Source organism: Fusarium pseudograminearum, chromosome 2, assembly GCF_000303195.2.
Source record: "Fusarium pseudograminearum CS3096 chromosome 2, whole genome shotgun sequence".
Taxonomy (NCBI): Eukaryota; Fungi; Ascomycota; class Sordariomycetes; order Hypocreales; family Nectriaceae; genus Fusarium; species Fusarium pseudograminearum.
In genome coordinates, this window is record NC_031952.1 from 7709097 (window position 1) to 7727882 (window position 18786).

The 18786-nt window shown below is 48.9% G+C and overlaps 6 protein-coding genes across 6 annotated transcripts, besides 5 other annotated features; 3 read left to right on the forward strand and 3 right to left on the reverse strand.

The window, feature by feature from the left end:
- Positions 1-50: 50 nt before the first annotated feature.
- FPSE_12071 (uncharacterized protein) lies at positions 51-2358 on the forward strand (the record flags this gene model as incomplete). The annotated part of the gene is made up of 2 exons (XM_009265188.1): positions 51-1956; positions 2177-2358. 2 exons carry the CDS (start codon positions 51-53, stop codon positions 2356-2358), a joined length of 2088 nt encoding a protein of 695 aa, XP_009263463.1.
- Positions 621-655: a microsatellite.
- Positions 2359-5585: 3227 nt separating the features above from the next.
- FPSE_12072 (uncharacterized protein) lies at positions 5586-8238 on the forward strand (the record flags this gene model as incomplete). The annotated part of the gene is made up of 6 exons (XM_009265189.1): positions 5586-5886; positions 5960-6147; positions 6205-6981; positions 7033-7332; positions 7386-7700; positions 7756-8238. 6 exons carry the CDS (start codon positions 5586-5588, stop codon positions 8236-8238), a joined length of 2364 nt encoding a protein of 787 aa, XP_009263464.1.
- Positions 6253-6294: a microsatellite.
- Positions 6418-6599: a microsatellite.
- Positions 6740-6838: a microsatellite.
- Positions 8239-9512: 1274 nt separating the features above from the next.
- Positions 9513-10127, reverse strand: FPSE_12073 (uncharacterized protein; the record flags this gene model as incomplete). The annotated part of the gene is made up of 1 exon (XM_009265190.1): positions 9513-10127. One exon carries the CDS (start codon positions 10125-10127, stop codon positions 9513-9515), a length of 615 nt encoding a protein of 204 aa, XP_009263465.1.
- Positions 10128-10569: 442 nt separating this feature from the next.
- Positions 10570-11488, reverse strand: FPSE_12074 (uncharacterized protein; the record flags this gene model as incomplete). The annotated part of the gene is made up of 2 exons (XM_009265191.1): positions 10570-10917; positions 10985-11488. 2 exons carry the CDS (start codon positions 11486-11488, stop codon positions 10570-10572), a joined length of 852 nt encoding a protein of 283 aa, XP_009263466.1.
- Positions 11489-12358: 870 nt separating this feature from the next.
- Positions 12359-12387: a microsatellite.
- Positions 12388-13111: 724 nt separating this feature from the next.
- On the forward strand, positions 13112-14488 carry FPSE_12075 (uncharacterized protein; the record flags this gene model as incomplete). Its single annotated transcript, XM_009265192.1, has 5 exons — positions 13112-13389; positions 13442-13464; positions 13511-13875; positions 13935-13975; positions 14023-14488. The coding sequence occupies 5 exons, from the start codon at positions 13112-13114 to the stop codon at positions 14486-14488; spliced, it is 1173 nt and encodes a 390-aa protein (XP_009263467.1).
- Positions 14489-15818: 1330 nt separating this feature from the next.
- On the reverse strand, positions 15819-17310 carry FPSE_12076 (uncharacterized protein; the record flags this gene model as incomplete). The annotated part of the gene is made up of 4 exons (XM_009265193.1): positions 15819-16337; positions 16390-16503; positions 16553-17142; positions 17205-17310. 4 exons carry the CDS (start codon positions 17308-17310, stop codon positions 15819-15821), a joined length of 1329 nt encoding a protein of 442 aa, XP_009263468.1.
- Between the last annotated feature and the right edge of the window lie 1476 nt (positions 17311-18786).

Sequence of the window (18786 nt, forward strand, 5' to 3'; positions counted from 1 at the left end):
CGGCTGCTGCGGCTGCCTCTGCCTCCAATGCCAGCTTGTCCGCGAGCCAGATGGCGGCGCAGGCGGCTGTCATGTCGCACCAGAACCATTCACGTCAACGCTCGCAGACAGTACCTTTCCCTGGCGATCCGAACGACGGTGTGCGACGAGGGAGCGGTAGCAAAGGTCCCACGAGTCCGCCTATGTTGAGTTTGACCGAGGCGAGTGCGCCGCGGGATACCGGGTTCGTGAATCATGGTGGATATGGCGGGCCTCACTCCTCTGCTGCCACAGCGGCTGCGAATGTTGTTTTCCCTCGATCTGGTCACACGTCTCCTAGGGTATCACCTCAACCATATTCACAACCGCCTGCACCACCACCCCCTGTGTCGGAAAAGCCAAGTAAAATAGAAAAGTCCAAAGTCAAGCTTTTCTCTCGTCCAGGCAAGATCAGCACAAAGGGCGAGTCGAAGGAAAAGCCGCTCCCGAGTCCAGGAAAGATTGGCTCTGCGCTATCAGCTCTTCAGCGTGGGAACTTTAGTACAAACAGCTTGGTTGATCCAAGTAATCAATCCATATACAACCTCAACAACTCATCTTCGGCGACCATACGACCTATCGAAACGCCTACTGAAGAAAGAGAGAAGGACAAAGAGAAGGGCAAGGAAAAGGAGAAAAAGCATCACTTCCTATCGCGACAGAAGCACAAACTTAAAGATGAATACCACCTCCCGTTATCATCGGCGGCCAGCAACTCTCGTCCAACAGATCCCAACGCACCAAACCCTTTATACAACTTCAATATCCCACCAAGCCCAGCGCCCACATCTTCCACTTTTGCCAAAGCAAAAAAGGACAAGAAGCTCGCTGAACGATCAGACAGCAGGCTAGATGGCGAGTCGAGTTTTAATGGGCAAAGCGAGTGGCCCGGACCCAGCAGTCTGCCATCCCTGTCTCAACAATCGACCATGTATGATCCCATTGATCCCGGAAAGCTAGGCCTCCATAACCATATGTCGCTGGACGATGCGTGGCCATACTTGAGAGCCAAGCTGCTGGTCATCTTTGAGGGCGAGGATCTGCGTCTTCCTATAGAAGACTTCAATCGTGTTGTACAAATGCATATCCAATGGTGCATGCATAGACGCTCACCAAACACCATGCTGGAAGATTTGCGAGATCTCCTACACACAGGGTTCCTGTCACTTGATCGAACGTTGCGGCAGACCCCTGAGGATCGCTTTATCCCAACGCTTGTGGAGCTTTGGATGTTTACCTTCACCTCCATCTTGCCGTATATGCAGGCCGTCTTCCTCCCGCTGGATCTCGAGGTGTCGGGATGTGGCACACTTATGACCGGAGAGCAAGCCCGTGACTTTTGGGGTGGTGCTATCGCTTCTTCATTTGGTTCAGGAGGACCAGCTCGTGTGGCGCCAGCACCGTCAGTTCTTGATGTAAGAAGGCTAGTCCTCATCGCTTACAGAGATACTGTCATTCTACCACGTTACGACACACTCAAGACTATATTTTCACGGCTGTCTCTCGAATTCTTACCATCATCACTAGCAAGCATAGCAATGTCCTCTACACCTGAAGCGGCACTATCCACTTCACCTTCCGAATCGTTCGGCCGTCCTGGCACAGCAATGTCTCTTGATCCATCCAACGCTTCTTACAACTCCACAAGCACGACCCTCCTTGGAGAAGGTTCCGCTGGAGGTCGCAGTCGCGCCATCAGCAATGTCAGCTTCGGTAGTCACGGCAGTGATGGGGGCTTGAGGCCGTTCACACCCTCAGGAAGCGAAAGAATTCCACCCGTGCCTTCCTTGGGCAGTCTACGGGAACGTGAGCAGAACGTTGAAGACTCGAAGCACATCACCGAAATGGTTGGTCGAATGCTGCAGTGCATGAGTGTCTTGTCGGGCGTGTCGGCGGGTGATGTTGGTGCCGAAGGGAACGAGAGGGTCGTGGAGCTGTGTAAGATGCTGAAGCTCAACTGGCTAGGTAGAGGAAGAACGGGAAGGAACAGAAGGGGAATGGTAGGAGGCAGAGTGAGAAGGGAGGATATGAGGGATGAAGTTCGTGTTATTTAGCGATTGATTTATAAATGATAAGTGGCAAGCAGCATGGTTAGGAAATACAAAGGATCATTCAAGAATTAGACCGTATCATAAACATCTAGCGTAAACAATGATAGGTGAAGGAGAGATCACCATAAGTGTCGCGTTATGTCTAGTCCGCGCATCTTCTTGCATGGGTAGAGAGTATGCAGGGACTTTTACAGCAGTTTTATATGGTGTCATGATACACATTCACATCATGACTGCCTTCAACATTCTTGTTTACATGATTCACGCGGTTCAGACTGATACAGATTGAGAAAATGTTTTATTATTCTTATTAATTTGGACTTGGGAGTAATCTCCATGGTAACATCTAGAACTTTTCAACAGTTAGCTTCAAGACTTGATAAAAGGTAGTCAACAGCAAAGTGTGAAGTATGGTGTTTAATCAGACATCCAAGGAAGTATAATTATGCCCTCATCTGTCCCAAAAAGGCTCGAATGGGACTCGAGTGGAAACTGCGAATTAGGTGGAAAATTTCATCATGAAAAACGGCGAGGTTGGTTGTGAAGAAAAAATTGCAAACTTACGTTAGTGGATAGGAAGCTTCGCGAAGCTGCGTTGGTTAATTTCGGGTATAGCAAATATTCAGAAATCTATCAAAGCGATGTTAGCAAAGCTGCAGGAAATGCGCGCGCTAGAAAAGCTGAGTGTGTTTGATGTAGTCAGACGGTGATACTGGCAAGTAACAGGCCTAGGGCCCGAATAGACTGAATTTCTTCATGGGCGATTCGGTTGGGAAAAGAAGACTTGTAACAAGTGTCATCATTCAGATGGGGGGGAGGGTGTGCTGCGAGGCATGAGGAAGTTTGTTTTTCTTACCATTAGGATCCAAGCTGGATGCAAGGCTGCAAAGAAGATTTCTTTGCAAGCCAAACAAACCGCCTCAAGCAAACATCCCGCACGGCAAGACGCAGAGCGCACCGCTCAGACAAAGCTGTTCAAAATCATAACAGCTGCTCCAGAAAGACAGTCATCGTGTGATCTCGCGCGTGTTGTTCGTGTGGGAAGAGAGGTAGAGGCGGTTGGTTGTTGTTGGAAAGGATTGAAGCTTGGGAGAAGAAAATTGAGAGCCGCATCGAAGAAAGATATTGGAAGACAGTGCAAGAAAATTTGATAGATGCGCGGCACTGTGTGGTCTCCACGTGACCGGCCTCCAACCCTTTCTCGGCGCTAGCGGCGGAAGCCAGTTCTTGGTCCACTGCAATATCGCGATAGATGCATGAAGCAATTTGTCTTGTCCTTCACCTCCACCTATGCCCGCTGCATTGTCTTAGGATGTACGACTAGGTAGGCTTAGGGGGGGATGTTAGCCTAGTTCGCGTCATGATCTTGCTGACTGAATCCTGTCAAATTTCTTGTCGGAAGTGTTGATTTTTAGCATGTTATTTGCCTTTGTTCAAGCCTCAATGAGACTTTTTTACATCTGTGCGCTTGGCTGCCTGCAGGTCTTCAGCAACAAAACGCGGATAGACGAAGGCACATCCTTGTCGGAAACTGTCGCGTGTCGTCAGGGATCCGACGTTTCGTTGTAATGAGGTTGATGGCTCCAGATTTCAAGTATGACCATATCCATATGTTATTCAGATAGCGGGTGATGTGATACTCTACTCGATGATGACAGAATAACACAGCATGAAAACAGTGATTTTGTGTGAGATCATTTATATCGATCGACCATTTTTAGGTGGAGGCCAGTTTCACGGATATCTACATATCTACTTCTTGTCAACCGGTAGATACATATTCTATCACCTTATCTCGGGGTCCCGATCCGGCAACACGCACTAGGGCCACATATCTTTCGACTAGACGAATCAAAACTCTTCCCGTCTCAATTGGAATCCACTTGTCCAACTCAACCCAGACGCAAAGGTCAAAGGTCCTCCCCCAAAAATTCCACGACCCAGTCTACAGTCAGCCAGCTCAGCCCAGCGATTGCACAAGGAGGAATCGAGTGAGATCTCCCCCAGTCTGTAAGAGCCAGACCGTCGATCTCTATCTACAATCTCTATCTTGGGTGATACGACACAATTACAGCCATTATTACCTACTATAAATTATTGATGTAGTGAAAGCATCGTCACCGGCAGAGCAGAAAACCAACGAGATCTGAGGCCTTCCCTTGGAAACTCTTACAACCTTGCTCTAGTCTAACTACGCCTTGATTTGGCATCTTCCCTTCCGCCTTGCTTGGTTCACAGGCTCGCTCATAGGTTGACTACCTATGTGCCACCACCAGCACCTTTTCTTCTTCCACTTTCACTCCTAGAGTGTTTTCTGGTCGATCTACCAACTCCTCCCACTTCTCTCCCCCTTCTTCTTTGACTTCTTTTTCTTCCTTGGGCCAATCTAATTTTCAGCCAAGTCGAAAACTGAGGTCACCAGCCCCCCGTCACGTCAGATTCCACCCTGGTTTTTTGCGTGCCTACCTACCCTTTGGATACTTTATCCGGGCTATCAGCGTGCGTACCTGAGTGCCGGGCCCGCCGTCGCGTTACCAAAACCCAGTCGAGCCCAGCCCAGCCAAGTTCCCAACAGCAGAGTTCAGTGCATTGCACACTGGAAAATAAGCGCGCCCTCGCGGAAATACAACCAACCGAACCCGGATCATAAAACCCAGGCCGTCGAGAGCAAAAGAGACGAAATTAATGAGTCAGTCTATGCTATATTAGCCCAGCTACCAAGGCCATCTATTTTCTGTACCCTGGACTCGGAGGTCGACTTTTCTGCTACCCCCTTAGCCAACCCGATCCGAACCAGCTCAGGCCCAGTCGCAGTCCCCATCCCGTCTTTGCGACTCCCGTTCTTCCCCCCCAGTCCCCCAGCACTGAAAGCGGATCGCCCTTCTTGTAGCATCGCTCTCCCGTGCCTTTCGCATTCTCCTTCCTGGGTCTGTCTCGACAATCCACCAATTCCTTTCTCGACAACCTCGATCTGCGCTCTTTTTGGGCTTCACTTTCTCCTGGGTCAACCACGATTGCAGTATTTATTACCGGCCTATCTGAGGTCTTGACCATTGGACTCGTGACGTGCCACTCGCCCCATCGTCGCCTCATTCGCCCACTGCCTCCTCTTTCCCCCCAGTCCAACCGGCCTCATTCTCTCTCTTATCCGCTTTCGCAGCGCGAAACAACCACCAAATCTTCCACTGACGCTCACCGACGCCCTGACGACAACTATTTTCTAGCTGCTGTACGATCCAACACATAATATTTTGTGCACCCCTCTTTTTATCTCTCCTTGTTTTGTTTGGTTTACGACACGATCGCTATCGCACCGTACTCACGATCTTGTCTCGTCGCGACGCGCGAAATATCTATTGTATAACGCCTACCGCTACATCGAATACCTGGAAGTTGACGCTCGCGCTCGCGTCGTCAGCCAGAGTTCTCTTGTCCTCCGTTCAACGTATGCGATAGTATTACAACGCGATTGTCGATATCCACGACGTGGATCATCGACCTGACTTCTCAGCCATGATGGCAACCAGTATGGGCCCAAATTTCTCTGGGCATCCTGCCGGCATGGGACATCCAGGTGTCGCTGGCCATCCTATGGGTCCCGGCGGCATGCCTCATAACCAAGGCCAGCAAGGCGGTCCTGGTGGTGGAATGCCTCATCAATTTGGAGGACCCATGGTCTCTGCTCAAGGAGCTCAAGTAAACCCTGCCCTCATGGGCGGTATGCCGCCGGGTGCGAACCCAAATGCTCATGCTTTACAGCATCTCAATCCCGCCGCTCAACAGCAAATGATTCAACAGCAAATCCAGCAACAACATTGTATGTATTATCTTACTGGCACTGTACCTGCCATCCCCTGTCTATGCGCATACGCTAATTGTCCTCTCCACAGTCGCCAATAATCCCCAAGCGATGGCAGCGATGCGACAACAACAGCAACAGTTACTTCAACAACGACAGCTTATGGCTCAACAAGTCGCTTTCCAGGCCAATCTACAGGGCGGCATGCCGATGAACATGGCCCAATTCAGCCAACTCAACCCGCAGCAACTGCAGCACCTCAGAGGGAGGTTAGGTCCTGTAAGTCAATTGATAATCAATCAGCCCAACTGAGCATTACTTACGCTAACAAATCAGGGACAGCATCCTCAGGCCCAAGCGATTATGGCCCAGCAGCTTGCCCTCCAACAACATCAGCAGCAGCAGCAACAGCAGCAACAGCAACAGGCTGCACATGCTCAACAAATGCAAGGTGGACCTAATCCAGGCCAACAGGTGCCCATGAATGCTCAAAGCATTCAAGCCATGCAGCAACAGAATCAGCTCGCTCTCCAAAACCAGATGGCAAATCAACAGGGTCAGCCTCAACCTCAGCCACAACAACAGCATCAGCAGCAACAGCAGCATCAACAACAGCAGCAGCAACAACAACAGCAACAACAGCAGCAACAACAGCAGCAACAACAGCAACAACAGCAGCAGCAGCAGCAGCAGCAACAACAACAACAGTCTGCTCAACAGCAACCTCAACATACCCCTCAGCAGTCATCACAGGCTGGAACGCCAGCTCCTACTGGGCCACAGACCCCTGCTCAGACACCTAGCTCAACCCCTGCTCAGCCAACTCAGCTGCCACCTGGTCAAAACCAGCCTCAAGTGCCACAAACTCCTGCTCAGGCCCAGGCTCAACCTCAGCCTCAACAGCCTCAGGGCCAGGCTCAGGCTCAAGCTCAGGCACAAGCTCAGGCTCAGGCCCAGGCCCAGCCTCAGCAGCATCAAATGAACGCTGCCGCTGCCCAGCACATTGCGATGCAAAATCAGATGATGCAGCAACAGCAACAGCGGAGGGAGAGTATGAAAGGCCAGTGTCTGCTTAAACTGATGCAGTTTAACGAGCATCTTAGTGGCTTCCCCGTGAGTCTTGTCACTGTTAAAGTTATGGCATTATACTAACAAAGGTAATAGGGCTCCAAGGGCCGCGATGACCTCTCATACTGGCAAAACTTCGCGATGCGATTTTTCTCCCCAAATGGCGTATTCCGTCATTCATTGCATATTACTGATGCCGAGGACACGACCGATAAACAATACGAAATCGCATACCCGGCCATTGCTCGCTACTTCCATACTCATTTTGGCAGCGGCGTCAAAAACATACAGCTGGTCATGGATAAGGGTACGACCGATCGGCCTCTTCCAGGAGACTGTCACTGCATCGAGAATGCAAAGTCCAGCCTTGTGTATTGGTACGAGACTGGATCTCACGTAAGATACCATTGTTCAGATTCAAGCTATATTGGAACTAACCGAATCACTAGCTGGTCGCGAGTGGTACTTTACGAGTACAGTTTGACGCAGAACAGAAGATCGAGCTGTTCGAATTTCTTACAACAAGTCACGAAGAATACATCTCACGAAAACAGGTCATCGATGCCGCTAAACCAGCCCATATGTGGATGAAGGAATGGCATAAGACGAACTCGCAGGATGGCAAATCACCTGAATTGTCTAAGAAGGGCAAAGGTCGACAGCTGAAGTCCCCCCAAACACAGCCTCCAGAGGTCCTGGTTGATCTGCCAGACTCGGCTGTGAATAGCAAGGGTGTGACTGAAGCTGTCTTCCAGTTTCTTGAGGTAGGGACAGCTCACTCAGCGTAAGTAAAGAGTGAAGCTAATATATTTTGACCAGATTGTTGAAGTGATGGGACAGATGAACCCATTATTCCAATTTTATCACTCGAACCCCGGTATGGGCGCGTATCAAGCTCTCGAGCAATACGTCTCAACAACTATCAACGGAGCTCCTCCAAACATGAACGGTCAACAAATGGCCCCCGGGGCCCGCACACCTAGCTTTGGGCAATTCCCGATGGGCACAAGCCCCGCTGCGGCTCATATGAATCTACCTGGATCACCTCACATGGGCAGCCCAGCACCCGGTCATATGCAGGCCCCTGGAATGCAGATGCAGCAAAGTCAACAAGGTACAGGGTCAAGCGGACCTAGCGCAAACACATCCCCCGCTTCGAACAAGCGAAGAAGACCGTCAGCAGTGAAAGAGGAGGATGGATCTGGAGCTCCTACGCCCAATGCTAATGGAATGCCTCGCAACGCCAAGCCTCCCACACCAAGAATGCCAAAACGACTCAAGGGTAACCCGCCTGCGCAGTAAATGAGAGCAGATGGCTATACTCAAATGCCACTGTCATTGTTTACTCTTTTCTTGTTCTATTTTCATTTTGCATTTTGCATCATGCTGCATGGTGGCGTCATTCCGTTTTGGTTTCACTTTGGGCGCTGGCTCTTTGGGGAAAATGCTTGGTTGTGGCAGAATGAATTTATATGGGGTGGTTCGTATTTTCGCTGTCATCCATTTGTCTATTTCTCGCCATCCTCGTCAACGCCTGGCGATTGCTCCGCAAAATCTCCAAGGAGCACATCTCGCACTGGTGGTTGCCTTGTCGAGCAGTGAGTAATTTGGGGCTCAAAGACACGGGTGACGAGGCTATGCGAGTCATTTGCACACGCACATCACGACAGTAAACGAAATCGTCATGGGCCTGTTTCTTGAGCAACAGGATCAACAAATAGAAGGGGAAGGCGGGTCTGAGGTTTAATCTGGGTAACAGAGTTGCAGTTACTCGTGTACGACTACAGGGGCTTGCGGCACAGGTCGACTTCCGTGGTCCCGGGTACCCTTTTTCTTTTCGTTTTTAGTCATGTGCATTTGCTTTTTACTCGACTTTTTGTTGGAAAAGACGTTCAGCAAACAACCGGGTGTACATGGAGGAGTTTGGAGACACGGGGTATTGGTCCAGCCTGTCGCAGTTATCAAATGTTGCGTTAATTCAAGAGTCAAAAGACAGGAAGAGATGGAAGAGGCGGGGAAGGCTTTGCTGCTTTATGAGCAGTTTGGAAGTGCGAGGCTGTCTATCATGGGTGTTTTCAAATTATACCTAGGCTAAATAAGGAGTTAGGTCTTTAATGTGTCAAGCCTTAAATGTTCGAATACTCCCTGTGTCTACTTTTCCCGTGGCTAAATCTATGTCGACGGTATAAAATGAACTTGTCTCGGGATGGGCAGGTTTTCTCTGGCTGCAAGTCCTGCATAATGTACGATATTTGCGGTATAAAGGTGACATTTAACTAAGTCCGTGATATATCGATGTGAAAGATCTGCTATTACAGACAAATAATACGCTCTTGTTGGTATTGGAGCATGCTGAATCTTGGACGTAACATGAGCTGTTTTCAACTATCGTCCTTTCTATGCCCCCCATGCCTCGAGCATCCGAGATATATTTGGTTCCAATACATAATCCTCATTAAAACAACTCATTTCCATGTCGGAGGCAGCCGCGCCCTGTTTTCTTGCTGCAACCCAAGCCTGTCAGCGATTTGTGTCTCTTCAAAGAAGTCAGTTTGAAAAGACGTACGTGAAAATGCTTAAGCAGTGCTGCCAAACCACCAGCCGGTCGTCTTCTTAGTCGGGGGCGCTTCGCCACGAATGGCAATATAGCACTTGAGCGCGCCTCCAGATGAAGCCATCATCTCCTTTAGTAGAAACCACTCGAGCTCTGTGCGAGCCATAATGTCGGTCTTAGTGATGGGGTCACGGTAGTGCCAGTCCTTGTCGCTCGGTCCAAGTGGGAGAATGGAGCCGCGAAAGGTCCAGTACAGTGTCGCAGCGATGAGCTTGGGGCGGCGAATCGAGCGTGTGCAACGGGATTTGGCGTTTGGAGATTCAGGGACTGGAAGTCGCTCGCGCAGAAGAGTGAGGAGATGGACTCTGGACGTGTCCAGGGGGACACGCAGGGACGTCTGAGGAAGATCCCATGGGTGAGTCAAAGAACTGTCATTGTTGGGATCATGGACGATAAGATCGAACTCGAGCTCGGGAACTGCTGTGTGAGAGGGCAGGGACGTCGGTGATGCTGAACGACCAGAGGTTGAGGTGTTGCGAGTCTCGGCTCGAGTGAGAGGGGGCGAGACTGGCGCAAAGGGCTTCGTCTTGGGCGGCTCATAAGCGAAAGGCTCTTCGGCGGTGATACAAAGGTCCATGTTGTTTTGATTATTGCTTTACCCTTATTTGTGAGGTTGAATGAGACAGTGAGCAGAGACACGAGAAGAGAATGATGCCTAGTGATGGTGGTAAAAATGCTGAGGCAGGCATGCGGGGCCTAGTAAATCGAATGCTCGCGGCAGTTTTAGGTGAGGGGGTTTATCATAAGAAGTGCGTTAGGAACTCTTCAGTTATTCAGTTACGCCTGTTGTTTGTGAATAACGCACGAAGTTGTGGTCACGCTGGCTGCGATTTGAAAGGTCGCCAGGGGCTGGCAGTGACAAGATAGCTACGATGCCACAACACACGATCACGCCGCCTGAAGTAATAGGTTATCTTAAAAATACGTCCCAATCCTTGATGATTTTGCATTCTGGTTCTATCAATATGCGCAAACCGATTCTTGAATTCAAGTTTCCCCCCTCGACCGTTTGTAACGCTTCACTCATCTGTAGCTGACTGCTCAGGTTCGGTCCCGTCAACATTTGCATCACTCTTTTCATTAAGGTCTCTTTTCGGCGAGCCTGGCGCAGTATTCACCGGTTCAGGCGTCTTTTTACCCTCATCATTGGCATTTCCTGTCTTGTCGGGTTGCTTGTCGTTTGAGTCGACCGGCCCCTTGTGAGAGCTTGACGGCATAGGCGAAGGCTGACGAGTGCTAGGGGGAGTGGTCTGAGGGGCATTAGTCAAGTCCTTCGAGTTGTTATTCGTAACATCACTTGAAGCTTGGCCTGAGGGGGCGCTCTGCGTGTTCCCCTGGGCTAGAACTTGAAGAGGCACATAAGCACGCTGGCGGCTAATGTATTAGCTATCTGCGCCTCTTCCAGCACCACCCTTTTCTTCTCTTTATACTTACGTCGACCAGAATGAATGCACCATAGCTATTTGTAGCTATTTGGGACATGATCGACTGGAAATCGTTGGGGGTTATCTGGTCCGCGAATGACACCTTTCGTACATTGTCTGCTGGTGTTATAGGACCAGTTTCGGGAACGATTTCAAGCTTCGAGTATTGACTACGCGTGGTGTACAGGGTACACTGGCCTGAGTAGACTCTGTCTCCAAGATTGTGCTGCTTAGACCACCAGGACAGATTCGCCAAAACTGTTTCGCGAGTTGGTGTGTAGTTGTAATAAGCATCATTGGAGGCTAGGACTGTTCCTGCTCGGTGGAATATGACCTTGATCCTGACGTTTGAAGTGAGAACATACTGCGGTGTCGGGACAATTACTGGAGCAGGTTGCCAGTGTAGAGGCGTGTAAGTTGTTTGAGGAAAGGAGACCAGAATGGAAGGGATACCTGCTGGGGCTACTGGGACGAGGTAGCTCCCAAAGATTGGAGGCTGGAAGTAGAATGCCATTTTGCACAAAATGAGGTCAATTAACACAATGCGAAATTTACATTACTTTCTCTTTTCTTGCAGGTCTTGTCACTCCTTTATATAGTTCCATTTAGGTTGCTATATCGTTGAATCACGGACCTGGTGTATGTAAGTTGGCGATGGTTTGTATGGTGTTGTATAACCCAGTCGCCTGTATCACTATGCAACAACTTGACTCTGCAATGGTTCACGGCTTTGGTTATCATCGCTTTGTGATTCACTGTCATAATAGGCTATTAGGACCTTTTCCTCCCGTCTTGTGGCCCGCCCTTGCATATTTGTTCCACTTGATCATTGATTCATCAAACAGAAGCAAGTTCAAGTGTAGTAAGACAATCATCAGGCGCATAACAATTTTAACAACAAAGCAACCCTCGGGTTAAATAAGCAACATTTTCATCGAATTATTCCTCTTAAACTGAGTCAAACTATCTCCTTCCAAATTCGTTTATGCACCCTCCGCGGGGAAAGTGCGTATCATTTGGACTTGGACTTACCCGGTACCTGACGTTAGGTCTATCACCAGAAGCACTGGCAGACTGGATCCAAGTTTGCCGATATCTGTTTCCACTCCAATCAATCACGCACTTAATATCAATATCAGTGCCTATCTTTCCGACAAGATCTTCGCCTACTAGTTTAATCTCTCCGCTCAATCTATCAAAGTTATACAATCAATAATGTCTAGTGCAATAGCCTATTCAACGACAACTCCAAATATGGCAACTGTGCGACATTACAGATCCTGGCAGCTCCAATTCGTCACGCAGGGAGCTGTCTCTGACGTATCACATCCCACTAAGATCGACGGTCTTGCCTTGCTCCTCATCACGCAGCTGCGGTGATAGACTGCCTAGCCTGTCTGCCTGCCTGCCTGCTTAGCTAGCTTACGGGCCCCTACAAACTCTATCGATCACCATTTTGGCGAGGGGTCGAACGTTCGACCCATCATCGACGGCTGTGGCTGGCATTCAAGCATTTATTGTCCCATCCATGTGGATAATGACATAAACAGATATCTACCAGCGACCAGGCACGACTACCTCGCGTCGACTGTACTGTTAAATGCAACTAAGGGAGAGGAAGAGACTCGGCACTTGCTATGCCGTCTGCAGCATGTACAGACATGCTAACATGGTACTAATAATGCACTCTCCCTGCAGCTTTTAAGCTGAGCTCTTCCTGTCTCAGTGTAAAATGAAGCGTTGTCCTTGAAAGTTACCTGCCCTCCATGGTCGGTCCGTCGGACGACATATCAAAGCGCCACACCCTCAACGTCCAGTCGCTAGTCTGCGATCTGCTACAGCCCGCATTGCCCCGGGTCTCATGCTCCGTTCAATCCGCCTGTTTGACAAAACCTCGACTTGTTGAAATGCCCTGATTGGAACATCGAATACTGGGTGGCGCCCAAGTTGTTTTTGCTTCTTGCAACAATCTCGTCAATTCAATATTAAATTCGCTCTTGGTCCTCGGATTCAACGACTTGGACCTTCCTTTGTCATTTCTCGACGCTCGACAGTACATGGATAAGCCCAAAGTTGACCGATAACCCGCGAAACTCCCAAATCACCCAATTTGACAAACCCAAGCAACCATGATACAATGACTACTGAACTGAAAAGAGGCGGGATCCTTATTCCACCATGGTTCGAATACCATCAGCCAAGTTGCTCGGACTGGGCAATCGTCAGCATCGTGTTTGGCATGACACTCTGCCTGACCCTATTTGGACTCATTCGCGTGTCTATTCAGACATATAATCAATGGAAACGCGCCCAAAGAATCACCACTTATATGATTTTGATATGGCTTGAATTGATCGCCAGTGGAGTTATTGGAGGACTTGGCTGGGGTTATGTTCGTGGAACGATTCGTCCAGGGTGTGTATGCTCTGTTCTCTACAACATTCACTCACTAACAATTGCTAAACAGCTTTCTAATATACTTCTTCATCTGTAGGACGCCTTGTCCCGGAACGTATACATTAGCTAATATCGACAGTATTCCTCTGGGTGTTTCAGATCCATTGCATCATGCAGATTATTGTCAACCGAATCGCCCTCCTCCACGTTTCACCGACCATCGTCCGACGACTAAAATGGGGCATCTTCAGTATTCTTGCTCTCATCAACATCTCAGTCTTTTGTATCTGGATACCCGCTCGTCTTCAAATCAGCCAGACCTATATCGATATCAACGATGTTTGGGATCGAATCGAGAAATGCATTTTTGCAGTCATTGACCTAGCTTTGAACTTCTATTTTGTCTATCTGGTCCGTTCTTCTCTCATCGCATACGGCCTCAAGAAATACGTTGTGCTATATCGCTTCAATCTAATCATGGTGGTCATCTCCATCTCCATGGATGTAAGCACGACTTATTGAGTATATTGCCCGTGCATTGCAACTGACCGACACGAACATAGATCCTCATCATTGGCTCAATGTCTTTAAAGAACACCTTCTTGTATGTTGAAGCTCTCATGTTAAGAAACCTCTCTAATTGTGGAACAGATACGTTGAATTCCACCCCCTTGCGTATCTTGTCAAGCTACACATTGAGCTGTCTATGGCCGAGCTCATCGCAAAGATTGTGAAAGCATCTGGGCCAAATCTAACCCTATGTCGTTGTGCCTGTCATGATGATCCTAACCACATATTCCTCCATCCAATGCAATCTCGACACAGTGCTCCAGCAGCGACTAGCCTCACGTTTCCAACTACTGGAAGATTACGTCGCTCTTGGCCAGCTTTTACAAAGAACATGCACAATCGGGAGAAGCGACGCGGAGTAGGACGACTCATGTCATTGAAATCAACTCGGAAGAATCTTTCACGGGAGAAACAAACTGCTAAAGACAACGAACCACAACAAGAAGCCTGGAAGTCAGACACCAACGTACTGAGAGATTGTGGTTCGCAAAGCATGCCAAGTTCCGCGGAGCAAACTACTAAAGAATCCCATTCCCACAACGACTGAGACGTAACAACGATAAACAATACCAACTCAGCCTGAATTGGCATCTCAACATACATACCCATTCATTTTCTTGTTTCGGTATACAGCTCGGCCCCACCGAACAACTACCGGTACCCCCGGCTTTCCCCACACTCTCCACTGGCACAAACCGATCTCTTTAAGACCGAAAAGTGTACGTTTTAGCGTGTGGCTGATGCTGCCAATCAGAAGTGGCAGATCAGCAGAGTACATCTAAGCTACAGAGAACAGGATATCCGGTTCATGATATTCTCTAGTATCTACTAAGATAGCTGACGTATCTCAAAAGTACAGGAGGTACATCTGTTTATATGCCTCATTCAGTGGCGCCACAGGTACCTCTACGTACCTTACTGCTGATTGGGTAAACCCCCTAGATACGCTAAAACGTACACTTTTCGGTCTTAAAGAGATAAGGTGCCGAACTGCGAGAGATATGTGCTGAAAGGCGAAGGGGTTACTAGAAAGTTCAATTTCTGAGCTTCAGGGCGCAGGAATATATGACCTGGATGCCTGGCCTATTACAGGTTGACTTACTGATCTGGTCCCTTCATGGTGCTTTTAACAGCCAAGTGTTCTGATACCCTCAGGACATCTCCGCCGGCACTATAACGCCTTTGACAGGGACACACCCATACTAATGGCCACTGAGAAAGTGGTACGCGCACATACGAATTTTTACGTGTTGAAATGAAGCCTGTTGAAGAGCTCAATCTTTAGTAGCCTTGTGTAAGATGGAGGGAGACAGAATCCTGGAGGGTTATTGAGGAAGCGCAGCAAATATCAGCAATAGGCTCATCGTAGCCCAGACCCTTGTGCTCAGCCATACCATAAAAGCATGTGTTACATGATATTTATTTAATACTCATTAATGGGACAATACAGTCAATCAAATACTTTCGATCTGGTCACGATGGCCTTTTAGACTGCAGTTATCATGTCTTTTGATATCATTGTTTGTACGCTGGTTATTGTCCAGCCTGATCCGCTATTAGACAAATAGCAAAAGAACGCCGTTAATCCTGTACAGAGCCATGCCCAAATCCTTTCGTCGTGTCTTTATGACACTATGCCACTTATGTTTTTGTTTCCGAACACTTGGTCCCGGCAGATATCGTTCAAGCTCCCCCCTTATAGCAAATAGTCATAGAATGTTCCCAAAAGATGCTTTGTCGTTTCGTCATGCTCCCAAATTTGTTCCAGATACGTGCTCGTTCCAAATCATAAAACAGCTTTCCGCTGAGCGTCGCGAAACTATGTGCCTCCGAAATATAGCTTCCACCTGGCTTCGTCACTGATACTGCAACATTGATTACATGACGCCAGGAGCCGGGTTCTCGTGCTTAGCGGTACTGCCCTTACCTCTCCATGTGCTGACGGCAGGGATGTTAGCCTCGTAGCGGACTTCCTCGGTACCATAGGCGCCAGGTGTGAGTTTGATCAGTGTGTGGAGAGGGACATTCATCCAAGGGCTCTTGGACTGATCCTTCTTCATGAAGTATGCATAGATACATCGAAGCACGGCCTGGTGAGTGACAATAAGGATGTCCTCGCTGCGCTCAAGCTCCATGATGATAGGCTCGAGACGGATGACAACGTCGCGATATGACTCTCCGCCACGGTAGCGGTAGTTGTACTTGTCTTCGTCACGTGCGGCAAAGTCCTCAGGATATCGGTCCTTGATTTCCTGGTAGGTCAAGCCGTCACATACACCGGAGTCGAGTTCATCAAGTGCCTTCCACTGGAGTTGATTGTAGTGGTCAGGAAGGAAGCGAGATGTGGCAATAGTTCGTCGCAAGGTCGACGTCCATACTGTAAGTGGGCGATCATCCTATTTAATGTTAGACAGGCACAGAATAATTGGGGATTGGTCAAACACTTACACCGACTGATTTTCGGACAAGCTCGGGTAGCTTTCTGGCGTATTGCTCGCCACGGGGAGAAAGAAGAGTATCACCACCAATTCTGCCATCAATGTTGTACAATGATTCGCCGTGCTGTGAGTTTTATCAGCATGGCTCAAAAGAAAAGCACAAATTTACTCACCCTTGACAGCCAGACAGAGCGAGGCCGGATGTGGAGGTTCATGAGGTAGTAGACGATTCGGCTTTGAAGGTAATCCCGGATTCGGCTAATGATGACTTGCTTGCCAACATCCATGATCTTGAGGTAAGTCAAATGCGACTCCTTGCCCTCGGCGTCAATGGTGCAGTACACCTTCTCGTAATTGCGAATACGGTTGCGGAAATCAAGGGCGGCAGTCTCAGGGTCCTGGCCGCGATAGTCTGGGCTGGTAGTCTTGACATCGCGAATGTTGGCCATGATGAGCTCCTCATCGTCGCACTTGCTCTCAACGAAGAGAACCTCAATTCCATTTTCGTTGCAAACCTCCAAAACCCACTTGCGACGCTCCAAAGTCGAGTTGGTAGCATCGAGTATGCCGACAATACCGCCAGAGCGGAACCAGGCTAGCATATCCGCAACAGCAGCTTCGGCGGCGGCGCGGCGGGTGCGCTCTCCTTCAGGGTTATTGATGTCGAAAAAGTCGGCCGTGGGCTGGGGAGCGTCATTGCGGCGGTAGTTACCGACATTGAATGTTTGAGCTGGGATAGAGAGCCATTGAAGATATCGCTGGGCTAAAGAATTGGTCGGTTAGCGACCGCAAGAGTAATCGTCTGCGGGTAGCGACGGGACTTACCTCGTTGGGCGATATAACTCTTGCCTCTGGCTGGGAGACCGACCATGACCACACAGATCCTGGTATCTTCGGCCTGGACGCCGACGCCGTTGGTTCGAGAAGGCATCTTGATTAGGTAGCTGGGGTGTAAGTTGGGCGGTGTGAGTTGAGTACGACTGGTACTGAGCCGACAGATCAAGGTCCGGGGACGACAAGAGCTTGGAAATGATCAGGTATGATGAAGCTCCAATACTGCAGACACATGAAATGGGGAACAAAGTAGAATGACAGTGACCCAATCGACGATGACTGATAAAAGGTCAGGTAAGGCAGCTAGTAGTAATCGCGTGGACCGAGGTAGAGTGTGAATGGGAAAGTACGGCTTCGATGACTTGCTCCTGTTGGTGATTGGATCCAGGGGAAGTTCAGGTTCAGCTGAGATCAAACGAGGAAGGCACAGCAGCAAGAATACAATAGATGTTCCTTCTCAAGTTTAATGTGACGATGACACAGCGAATTGGTCCCAAATTAGTAGAGTGGGAATGGTCAAGTCAACGTGCCGTAAACGTGGTTCCGCTTGTAGTGGAGAATTCGTTTGTCGATACAACGATTTACTCCGTTTTGCGTTTGTTGCAACCAAGACAAATCTGATTTTTGGGCGATAGAGATCAAAAAACAAACGACCTTGGATGTGATCTGCAGCAGAAGCAACCCGGAGCAATGGAACCACGACTTTGGGGAGAAACTGCTTCAATATGAGATGAGGGGATGGGGGGATGAATGAGGGGTTGTAATTTATGGACGAAGGGAACAGAATTGGACTGGACAGAAGCTACTACAGCTAGCTAGCTACTAATATGATATGCACAATCTCAAGCTGTGCGAGGGGAGACTGAAGTTTAAGAGAATAAAGACGAGGTCAAGTGACGGAAATCCAAGGTGAGGTAAGGTAAAAGGGTAAGGATAGGTACAGTAGCGCAAGACAAGGTAAAGCGAGGTAAGGTATGGATGGTATCCCCGATCAGTAGCTCGGAATTTAGAATGATGGACTTGTTTTGTTATTCAGTACCTAAAACTAATATTAGACCAACACCTGACTGACTAACTTGACTGATTGTACAAGATACTGACACAGGTATGTATTGCAGTATTGTTTAGTCAAGGTAACCAAGTTTGCTCCATCGCAAGACACGAAAAAGACAGAAAAAAATATGATTGAACATGCGGCTTCCATCGTCTTTTCCCAAAGTCGCGGCTCCATCATGAATGACGATGAAATGGAGTCAAGCCAATGGGATTACGTCGCTGCCCCGCCAAAGCCCGCGTTCATGATCCACTACCGCGGGTCAGAAGCACCCCCGGCCGCTCGGGATGGACGCCGTGTGTGCGTGTAGAATTCCAGGCCCGGGACGGTCAACGAGAGCCCTGTAAGGTGAAGGTGACTCGACTCGGGGGGACATTATAGAACCCTCATCCAAGTCTCCACACTGCAAATTTCTATTTCCTTTACCGACGAGATGGCGGGGGATGAAAGCTGTACTCCGGGCGTAGAACTGCTAGAATGGAAAGCTGTAAGTTACCTAGAACCTTTGCTAGCGCCTTC